We start from the raw sequence: 10,953 nt of genomic DNA on the forward strand, positions 1-10,953 counted from the left end.
ACTACTTGCTCTTAGCCTTGTGGTGGCTCTCGGTCTTCTTGGGCAGCAGCACGGCCTGGATGTTGGGCAGGACGCCGCCCTGCGCGATGGTGACGCGGCCCAACAGCTTGTTGAGCTCCTCGTCGTTGCGGATGGCCAGCTGCAGGTGGCGCGGGATGATGCGCGTCTTCTTGTTGTCGCGGGCCGCGTTGCCCGCCAGCTCCAGGATCTCGGCCGTCAGGTACTCCAGCACGGCCGCCAGGTACACCGGCGCGCCGGCCCCGACCCGCTCGGCGTAGTTGCCCTTGCGGAGCAGGCGGTGCACGCGCCCCACCGGGAACTGCAGCCCGGCCCGCGACGAGCGCGTCTTGGCCTTGGCGCGAGCCTTGCCGCCCTGCTTGCCCCGTCCAGACATTGCGGCTCAGAAAAGCTACACTGCGGTAACTGCCGAAATGAAACCGGACGGGGTAGCAGTTTTTATAACCCTTATTGGGCTTGAAAAAGAAAAGTTTTCATTGGTTAGCATTGCAGCTTCATCTTAACCAATGGAAATACAACTTTGGAATCCTTGTATTCCGATTGGGCAGAACTCACTCCTGACGTTGCCCTGAGCGGCCACCTATCAGACACAGGACTCTAATTTACGCCTTATTTGCATATGTGGTTCTATATAAAAGGGGCGCATTACGTCCTTCTCCTAGTTTTTCTTTTGTTTTTTCCTTCAGGAGTCTTGAGCTGTTCTGAGTCATGCCTGAACCAGCCAAATCCGCCCCGGCCCCGAAGAAGGGCTCCAAGAAGGCGGTTACCAAGGCGCAGAAGAAGGACGGCAAGAAGCGCAAGCGCAGCCGCAAGGAGAGCTATTCCATCTACGTGTACAAGGTACTGAAGCAGGTGCACCCCGACACCGGCATCTCGTCCAAGGCCATGGGCATCATGAACTCGTTCGTGAACGACATCTTCGAGCGCATCGCGGGCGAGGCGTCGCGCCTGGCGCATTACAACAAGCGCTCGACCATCACGTCCCGGGAGATCCAGACGGCCGTGCGCCTGCTGCTGCCCGGGGAGCTGGCCAAGCACGCCGTGTCCGAGGGCACCAAGGCCGTCACCAAATACACCAGCGCCAAGTGAACAGTGAGTTGGCTACAAACTGAACCCTAACGGCTCTTTTAAGAGCCACCCATATTCTCAAAGAGAGAGCTGCCACTTGCTTATTCTGTGCTGATCTTGTGACTCATTACAGTAGTTAGTCTGAACAATCCCCGGCTTTCCCTATTACAGTAACTAAGCGGCAAAACTAATACTGGGCCTCAGCCAAGCTCTGGGACTCCTGTGCAAAGGAACAAAGGCTCTGAGCTTGTCCCTCACTTAGGAGCTAGCTACTTTCAAAAGGGCTCTGTCACCAGTCCGAATAACCTTTAGAATTAAGTAAACGATGGAAGAGAAAAAATAAGCTGGAAGCAAATTCAAATACTCCCCAGTCACCCCTTGAGAACAGAGCTGGACTCGTGCCCAGGTTTCGGGGGTGGCGCCTACAGTTTGAATTTGCCGCCCTTCCTCTCTGCGCCCTGATTGGTTCTGGCATCTGAGACCCGCCCCCCTCCCCCCCTCCCTCCCCCCGACAGCCCAGCACACTCAGGCACCTAGAGTAAATATTCTCCGGCTGTCTATCCTGTTTTCATCCTCTTAAGCTTTCTAAACTTGTCAGGACTGAGGTTTAGTATTTCCTCTTGGGATTTTCGTTGGAGAGAGGAATCTTGAAGATGTTTTCAGGCTGAGAAGTACCAATGCTGTATTTCCAATTAGGCTGCCGCCGCTTTCCTTCTGCCATATACCCATATAATGGAAAATGTTACCATGACGAGACAGGGCTATTTGGGGGTTCGGTGAAGGCAAAGAAGCTTGATAGCATCTATCCCAGACTCTTGTAAAACGAGAATCAGTTTTTCTTTTAAAGTTCCTTTGGTTGGCGCTTAAATCTGCTGTTTGACATTGTTGGGAACCAGTAAGGAAAAAAAAAGCACGCTCCGCGTCAGTTAGGTTGCCACAAATAAGAACCAGTCAGCCAACAATGTGTCTCTAGATTATAATTCTTCAATATCTTGTGTCTCTTAGCTAAACAGCCATGATCTGTAAAGCATTTGGAAGCCTCCAGTCCAGCTGGTTTGGGGTTTAGGTAGTAGTTTTAAATGCATTTAATTGATATAAACAAATTACCCGATTTATCTAAAACGGATCTAAATTTAACACAGCGATAATGTCTAAAACAATGTTTTGTTAGATCCAATGTCAAATATAGGCTTCTCCTTTGTTGACTCGAATCCTACTCCTGGTTCAGTGCCCACGTCAATCTGACCTGCTCTCCGAAATTCCCTTTCCTTGTGCAGCATTTGGGAACTGCCTCCGTATAGTTCCTCATGCAGATCTATTTCAATTGCTACTAAGTGGTTTGCTGTATGTTTCCCCACAGAAAATGTGCAGTCAAGACAGGAAAAATAAAGAAGGAAGAAAAGAGAAAGTTCTTTCCTTCATCTCCACCCCACACTAATGATAACCGAGTACCTGGAAACAACATAATTTTTGTCACTTCTTCTGTCATATGAGCCCCCTGATCCTCTCCATTAATCCAAGTAATCAGATGATAATGTTCAAGCTAAATACTTTTTGTTCTTGTTGTTTGTGCTATAGGATACAGAAATGAGAATACAAAGCCCGAATTCGTGGAAAAAGCAGAGGGATTGGGACAGAGGATGAGTCGTAGGCAATAGTCCATTCCCAGATGAAAGTTTGTGAAAACTAAGTTTTTTTTGGAAACAACAAAGTTGAAAAGATAACCGGCCAATTTATCCTATTACTCAGAAAATTAAACTGCTTAAGCCATACACAAATCAGGAAAATAAATCAAATTTTCATCTGTGGAGTTATTTGCACCTGGATGGGGTCCCCTTATAAATAAGGCAAGAGTTTAATCTTTTGCTTGAAAAACTGTTACACTTTATTTATGTATTTATATGTACTTATGTATTTATTTATTTATGTTTGTTTATTTTTGAGAGAGACTGAGCACAAGCGGGAGAGGGGCAGGGAGAGAGGGAGACACAGAATCCGAAGCAGGTTCCAGGCTCCGAGCTGTCACCACAGAGCCCGATGTGGGGCTTGAGTCATGACTGGAGCCAAAGTCAGACGCTTAACTGAGGGAGCCACTCAGGCTCCCCTAAACTGTTATCACTTTAACCTACTTCTAACCAGCTTCAGAAGAATTGGTTCAAAGCTAACCTAATACAGTATGTCATTTACAAAAGTGTACATTGTACATGGTGTTATATCTTATCCCAAAATACACACATTTGTTGCTCAAATACTTATGACTATTTGGCCCATCTTCCCCAGAGATCATAAACCACAATGATGCCTTGAACATTGTGTTAGATGAACCGGCTGTTTGTAAGAAATCTTTTTTCAAGCTATGCTATATCAAATGATATTTCATGTTTCTACCGTGCACATATTTCTTTGTCAGCTAATCTACATCGGTTGTGGAAATCAAGGCACCCATTCCCCAGGGAGTTAATAGAGACACGCTGACAAAGTCCATTGAAAGATGCATGACCCTATATCTAGATACCTATGCGGATATCTGTTCTTCAACTCTATCTTTGGTACGTTAAAGCTCATTACATTATAACTTTTGTCAATTTTATTTTCAAGTTTTGATGATACATGGCAAATACCCAGTTCATAATAACCATATTTCCAAAGTATTGATTTGAACGACTTATGCTAAGCTTTAATTTCGAAGAACCACTTTTCCTGATATTGTCCCCAAATGTTGGATATGCAACCCTGTTTAGAGTCTGCATTCCATGAAGGCCTATGCCTTCTGCCCATAAGTCTAGAACGGAATTTTTGAATTTTAAGAACACTGTTTGGCATACCTGAAGCATTTGTTTTGCACATTACTAGTATTTTCTCCAGTCTTTGCAAATGTATTGCTTCACCCTCACTGTGGAAACGATACTATTTGTTTGACATCGGGACACCAGAACACGTTGTTTGTTCTTCTGCTATTACCTGTACACCATCAGATCGACAAAACTATGACGTATACATCGGTACTTGATCGTCAGGAGGGAGTGATACACGCAAGGCTCGGCCTGAGCAAGTGCTGAAGGAGGAAACTAATTTTTAGAGCAAGTAGCTCACACCCCAATTATTTCTACTTCTGAAACATAGTTATGCTTTTTGCTATTTTTCAATAGCTTGAGGACTTTTCCTATCAATACCTGATTGAGAAACACTACCTAGGTTTGAAACTAGGCCCTGCCACTTGAAATTTGCATTTACACATGACTTTAATTTCTGTCGCTTTCTTCTTCATTTCCAAAGGAGGATTTGGTAGTGCTTCTCGTGAATTAATATCTTCAAAAAAAAATTTTTTTTTGCCATTTATTTATTATTGAGAGACAGAGAGACACAGAGCATGAGCAGGGGAGAGGCCGAGAGATGGAGACACAGAATCTGAAGCAGGCTCCAGGCTCTGAGCCGTCAGCACAGAGCCCGACGCGGGGCTCGAACCCACAAACCGTGAGATCATGACCCGAGCCAAAGTCAGACGCTTAACCAACTGAGCCACCCAGGCGCCCCTTGTGAATTACTGTGTTAACAATGTGTTGCATATAGTAAGCCTTCAACATATTTGAGCTAATACCACTGCTAACACCAGTCAAAAGGGCAGTATTAGAACGAGTAATAACAACGTCCCGCTCAAAAGTACCCATGAAAGACAACAGAAAAGAGAGGAGAATGGCATCTCATTGTCTAGTTTTGCTGGAAAGAGAAATGATCTAAGATATCGAGCTAAACTGATGTATGTGTGTCTGGCTGGGCAAGGGTTTGAAGGGGACAAAAGTGGAGGTTTGGGGACAAATTTGGGGGACGAGTGATATGGATGGACTCAGAATGGTCCCAGAGTGTAAGAATGACGTTGGCCCTTGTGGATGCGAACCCACAGGTGTGTCCTTCCGAGGAGGCTATCGGTACTCAGGCATACGACAGCCACCATGTGCATGTCACAAAGTTTCTTTTTCTCAACACCCTTCCTACGGCCCAAGCAAGGTGGCCAGGGTGATGCTGCTGGAGGTTACCCACAAGCTCTTTGGTATAGACTTAGCTCACCAGAGTTGACCTGGATCCTGGCACTGCTAAGTGTCCCATATGCCGGGACCGCTCTTCTTGGATCCATGTTGTCACGGATGAGGCAGCTATTGGACTTCACTGACACAGACACTTACTCTAGATTTGGTGTGTTTCACCTTCTCTCATGCCGTCGCTGGCAAGATTATCCATGAACTTCCTGAATACTTTGTGCCTCTATCTCACAGCATTCAGGTCATTTTAGAAAAAGGGTAAGGCAATGGGAAGATGGCATGGGACTCACCAGTCTTCATGGGCACCACATCCTTCATGAGCACAGCCTTACCAATTACTGGGAGACTCTGTTAAAGTGGCATCTAGGAGTTTGGCAAGTTATTGGAGTGCCATTCAACTGGATAATGTATAGGTACCGAAGAGTGACAAATAGGCATAATTTCTGCCATTGCCAAAACACATTGGCCAAAGAACAAAGAGGCAGAAAGGGGGTAGTCCCTCTGCTCTTAGGGTTAATCACCAGCTCAAAAAACACCCACTTTCCATCCTTGCATCTCAGGGCTCTCTCTGTTGAGTTTATTGGATTTTCGTTTCTTTTGTTCTTAAAAGCTTTAGTACTCAAAGGAGGAATATGTCTGCCAGCGGAGACTGAGATCACACTGTTAAATTTTATTGATTTACAAAAAATGAGCCATTTCTGATATAAAGTAAAACAATTTTAATTAGATTCACGGACTGGCTTAAGAGACATATGGGAAGGGGGAACCTGGGTGGCTCAGTTGGTTAAGCATCCGACTTTGGCTCGGGTCATGATCTCACGGTTTGTGGATTCGAGGCCCGCGTCGGGCTCTGTGCTGACGGCTCAGAGCCTGGAGCCTGCTTTGGATTCTGTGTCTCCCTCCCTCTCTCTCTGCCCCTCCCCTGCTTGCGCTCTGTTTCTCTCTCTCTCTAAAAAATAAACATTTAAAAAAATTTAAAAAAAGAGAATGAGAGAGACATGTGGGAAGTCTTGAGGACTTTGGGCTTTCGGATTCCTCTGTTTCTCAATCTTGTATAAGTTTTTGTTTTCCTTCTTCCCTCCCACACCCTCTGTTTTTAGGAGGGACAGGCAGGTACCTGGGACAGAGAACGGTGGAGTGTTCTTTAAAAGGCCATCATAGGGGCGCCTGGGTGGCGCAGTCGGTTAAGCGTCCGACTTCAGCCAGGTCACGATCTCGCGGTCCGTGAGTTCGAGCCCCGCGTCGGGCTCTGGGCTGATGGCTCGGAGCCTGGAGCCTGTTTCCGATTCTGTGTCTCCCTCTCTCTCTGCCCCTCCCCCGTTCATGCTCTGTCTCTCTCTGTCCCAAAAATAAATAAAAAACGTTGAAAAAAAAAAATTTAAAAAAAAAAAAAAAAGGCCATCATAAAAAAGATACAATGGAAGCCGGTCGACTTAGTCTCAGAAGCCTTCAAGTACAAGTTAAACTACACTGATCTAAGTTACTACAAAATTCATAAGTACACAAAGTTTTAATAATTCTTACGAATGGGTCACTTGGTGAAACGGTTTTCAGATAACCGAGCTGAAAAAAAAAAAAAATTGTGCTGTCTACCCGGTCTCCTCCTGTGAGATTTCACGTGTGTAGTTGGCTATTTAACCTAATCTCTGGTGTTTCTTTCCTTCTCCTTTACTGTTTTATTCATGGTGTCTTGGTGCCACATAACTCTACAGGTGACACAGTATACATATGGCCTCACCGTGGAACCAGAAGAACAGTGGATTCGGGATTACGAGCTATTTTCTATAACTGAACTGATTCTGCCTCTGCTCTTAGGATATGACTGAGACATGCAAAACGAGAACATCGTCACTGTCATGGAAAAGCAATATGTGGAAAAGAGTGTATTTTGGTCTTTGGCCAAGGTTTACTTCTCAATTTGCACGAATTAATTGAATTTCTATGTAACCACAAACTTTTTCACACATTACTAAATATATGTAATAGAACCATATAATAACTGCTGTAAATATAATGGGTCAAGAAGAAATCCAATGATATCAGACCCTTATTTAAAGGCATTAAATGAAAAGATATAATACATTCATGGGCACGAAATATTAAAGATGTCAGGTCTTCTAAAATTGGTATTCACGGTAATTCCAGTCAAAATCCTAATGTCAGTTTTGGAATTTGGAAGCTAATCCTAACATTTATTTAAAGAGCAAAATGGTAAAAAAAAAAAAAAAAAAAATCAAAACAAAACAAAAACAAACCCAAGAAGCTCTCGATGAGAGGTAGAACCTGATGTGATAAAACACTTAGCTGATACTGGGTGGCAATGCACAGAGATGAACACATTTACCAACTGAATTAGAAAGCCAAGGATCGCATCTAATTTTTTGTTGAAATTTCACGTTAGTGAGGAAACGATAGGCTGCTCAAAAAAAAATTGATGAGTGCAGTTGGTTATGGGTGATTGTAGGAAGACCCCCTAAGTGTAAATCTTCTTTTAGAAGATCAGCTAGGAAAATATGATCTCCCTATAGAGAAGGACTTCTTAAACAGGAAACAAAAAGTACTAACCACGAAGAAAAGAATATTACATTATACCCCCTTAGAGGAGGCATTTTCTCTTAAGCTATTTTGCAACATCCACGCTTCTAGGCTCTTTCTTCCTTAATTTGGGAAGGAGAAAATATTAGTGAATGTCAACTTAAAATGAAAAAGGGGTTGAAAAGTCTGTGCTGAAATCTGACCTCGATCTCACCTGAGGTCAGATTTTTAGGTTCAGACCTTCTTTTCTTCTCTCTTCCCTTCTAGTTCCTAAGTGAGAATAATAAAAGTGTTAAGGTACCTTTTCCCAGTTTATCTATGGATGTAGAAAACAAATTTGTTTATTGTGTTAAAAAACTACGAGTTTCAGAGGAGCTTCAATTATAAACTTAAGGATTTAACTTTTTTCTCTTTTCAGATTTTTATTTAAATTCTAGTTAGTTAACATGCAGTGCAACATTGGTTTCGGGAGCAGGATTCAGTGATTCATCAATTGCATACAGTACCCAGGGCTCATCCCAACAGGTGCCCTCCTGATACCCATCACCCATCCAGCCCATCCCCCACCCTCAGTTTGTTCTAGATCTTTCAGGGTCTCTTAAGGTTTGTTTCCCTCTTTTTTCTTTTTTTTTTTCCCCTGCTTTCCATATGTTAATTTATTTTGTTTCTTAAATTCCACATGTGAGTGAAAACATAGGATATTTGTCTTTCTCTGACTTATTTCACTTAGCATAAGACACTCCAGTTCCATCCATGTCGTTGCAAATGGCAAGCTTTCATTCTTTTTGATGGCCGAGTAATACTCCATTGTGTATATATACCATACCCTCTTCATCCATTCATCAGTCGATGGACATTTGGGAAAGATGTTAACTTTTCACATGAAAACGTCAGTATTTCTTCTTATAAAATAACTTTTCTCCCCAGCACTTTTCGCAGAAAATGTCTACAAGCAATGACAATCCATGAGCAGTGAGAATTGCCATCACCCAGATTGTTTCTCAACCCTTTTCCGGAGAGCAAACTCGGCTAATTTGGACATTTGGATAAGGGTTACGCTTTAAAATAGATTTGAGAGACATAGCAACCAATGGAATCCTACTTCAGATAGAATAAATTATTGTAAAAAAGTATTTGAGGCAATTGAGGGGTTTTCTTTGTAAGCACTAGATATTGGATGGTGTTACAGATCATCACTTCTGAATTTAGGTGCGAGGATCTTGTGTTTTGTTCAACTCTGCATCTGTTGGGACTTTTGTGACAATATTCATGATTGACGTAATACGTGGTTTCTTTACACTGTCCCCCTTCCGCCCAGTGTAGGCGCGGAGAGTGACACCCTGTGGGCGAGACGCTGTAACTGAGGAGGACTTGTGTAGCTTCCATCCCGCCTCAGTCCCTCCCCTGCCTGCCTCTCCGACTTTTGTAAGAAGTCAGCCCGGTTAACGAAGCTATTTCTCTTTGGGACAAAGGGTGACACAGACAGCGACTCCAGCGACTGCACCGCAGGAACAGGCAGAGGGGTCGGCAAGCGGGGAGGGGCTCCCGGCCAGGTCTCCTCCTCCCACCCCTCCCCCAACCACCCCCGCCCGCGCCCGGGGAGAGCGTTGGACTCTGTCGGCACCTTGTGGCCATTTTGGGTAATGCAGCTAGAGCTTTGTTTTATTTCCGGTTTCTATCCGTCCGCTGCGAAGGTTTAATAATTGCTTATATAAAGAACACAAGAAAGAGCCCTGCTCCCACCGTCCTCCTCGACCGCCGAGCTCCCCCATCGATCACAAAGAAGCACGTTCACCAGTTTGGGGTGCAGCCATCTGGAACTTCTTTATACAAACAGAAACATCAACGTGTACTCTCAGCCCCCACCCCCAACCCCCCACGTTAACTCAAATGACCAGCGGTGATGTTCTTCTCACGGTTCTCCTGCCTACTTTTCTCATTATCTAGCTTGGAACTCTTTCCTTACTAACTAGCGCGGCTGAAACTTCTCGGCAGGTGCACCCTAGTGACCTGAGGCAGGTAACCTGAGACCAGACCTGTTCCTACACGGGAGCCCCTGCATGTGAGCCTCTCCTTCAGTTACCCATTTCTCGGTAAATCACTCATTCTCCTGGAGCCCTAATGTCACCCTCCCTCCACAGCGCTGCGGAGAACAGAGGCAAGAGGGAAATGACAGGTAAAATTCCATTTTTTAGTAACCTGCAGCCCGTTGGCAAATAGTTGAGGCAAATCCGGAGTAGAGCATTTCTCCAGGAACCCCCTCCTGTCCTAAGGGACAAGCTTAGCTTGATAACAGAAAGGCCTCTGGTATTTTAGGAGTCCTCTGTAGCACATCGCAGTCCCTCTGGGGGCCTCCCTAATCAGTCACTCCTTCTGACCCCAGCGCAGCTCTTTCTGTCCTGTCCCCGTGCTTTCATGAAATCACCTTTTGGCACCAAAGACGTCTACAAGAATTCTCTCTTGGCCGTGGGCTCCGGACCCACCACCACTCCAAAACTCCATCGTTCTGGGAAGCAGAGAGGAGTCAGACATCACCCCTGCTCTCAGTCTAATAGAAGAGACCAGAGGGGCCTTTACACTTAATCCCAGTAATCCTGCCACCAGAAACAAAGTGAGATGTTCAGGGCCTCCCTCGGCCCACAGCCCCCCGGCTCTAGTATCCCACACCACGTTTCCACTTACTCCCATTTTCTGTCCTTCAGGCCCCGTGAACACAACCTTGGAAGAATGGCCTCCTCCGTGCAGAAGGAGTAGAACCAGAGACCTTCCAAACTACTTTCGTAAACTCAGAAAGTATCCTCGCCGGTTTCCTTCTGTTCTATTCTGATAACAGGGCAGGTTGGTAGTTTACACATCGTGTTTGGACTTTCCAGCATGATTGATTCAAATGCCACTTTAAAATATTTTTATTTATGTGCTTGATTAAAAAAAAACCCATCTTATGTAAAGAAGTGACAAACTGGAGATGAACAAACCACAGTATATTTGAATTTATGACTTTGTATGTGAATTTAATATATTTTCATTAATTATGCTACGAAGTCAATACTTTAGGCGTTGTTGTTTTTGTTGTTGTTGTTGTTGTTGTTGTTGTTTTTGGTGTTTTTATTTATTGTTGAGACAGAGAAAGCAGGAGCCAGGGAGGGGCAGAGAGAGAAGGAGACGTGATCTGAAGTGGGCCCCACACTGACTGCAGAGAGCCCGATACGGGCCTCGGACTCATAAACTGTGAGATCATGACCTGAGCCGAAGTCAGATGCTTAGCTGACTGAGCCACCCAGGCGCCCACAAAGTC

The 10,953-nt window shown here is 44.7% G+C and overlaps 2 protein-coding genes and 1 long non-coding RNA gene across 4 annotated transcripts; 2 read left to right on the forward strand and 1 right to left on the reverse strand.

Annotated features, from left to right (window-relative positions):
* Nucleotide 1: 1 nt before the first annotated feature.
* On the reverse strand, nucleotides 2-437 carry LOC144616323 (histone H2A type 1-H-like). Its single transcript, XM_078446520.2, has one exon. The coding sequence runs from the start codon at nucleotides 392-394 to the stop codon at nucleotides 2-4; it is 393 nt and encodes a 130-aa protein (XP_078302646.1). The 5' UTR covers nucleotides 395-437.
* A 251-nt stretch (nucleotides 438-688) lies between these two features.
* LOC132677488 (histone H2B type 1-J) lies at nucleotides 689-6,283 on the forward strand. 2 transcript variants are annotated; one of them, XR_013555469.2, is made up of 3 exons: nucleotides 689-1,110; nucleotides 2,665-3,635; nucleotides 6,224-6,283. XR_013555469.2 is itself a non-coding variant. In XM_078446521.2 (2 exons), exon 1 carries the CDS (start codon nucleotides 727-729, stop codon nucleotides 1,105-1,107), a length of 381 nt encoding a protein of 126 aa, XP_078302647.1. In that variant the 5' UTR covers nucleotides 689-726; the 3' UTR covers nucleotides 1,108-1,110; nucleotides 2,665-6,283. The 2 variants fall into 2 exon arrangements, 1 of the variants encoding a protein (XP_078302647.1); XM_078446521.2 differs by having other exon boundaries at nucleotides 2,665-6,283.
* A 238-nt stretch (nucleotides 6,284-6,521) lies between these two features.
* LOC132666604 (uncharacterized) lies at nucleotides 6,522-10,704 on the forward strand. The gene is made up of 2 exons (XR_009604724.3): nucleotides 6,522-9,834; nucleotides 10,361-10,704. It is a non-coding gene; the product is annotated as an uncharacterized LOC132666604 (long non-coding RNA).
* Nucleotides 10,705-10,953: the final 249 nt, after the last annotated feature.

The sequence above is a fragment of the Panthera onca genome, chromosome B2 (assembly GCF_046562875.1).
Source record: "Panthera onca isolate mPanOnc1 chromosome B2, mPanOnc1 haplotype 2, whole genome shotgun sequence".
In the NCBI taxonomy this organism is placed as follows: domain Eukaryota; kingdom Metazoa; phylum Chordata; class Mammalia; order Carnivora; family Felidae; genus Panthera; species Panthera onca.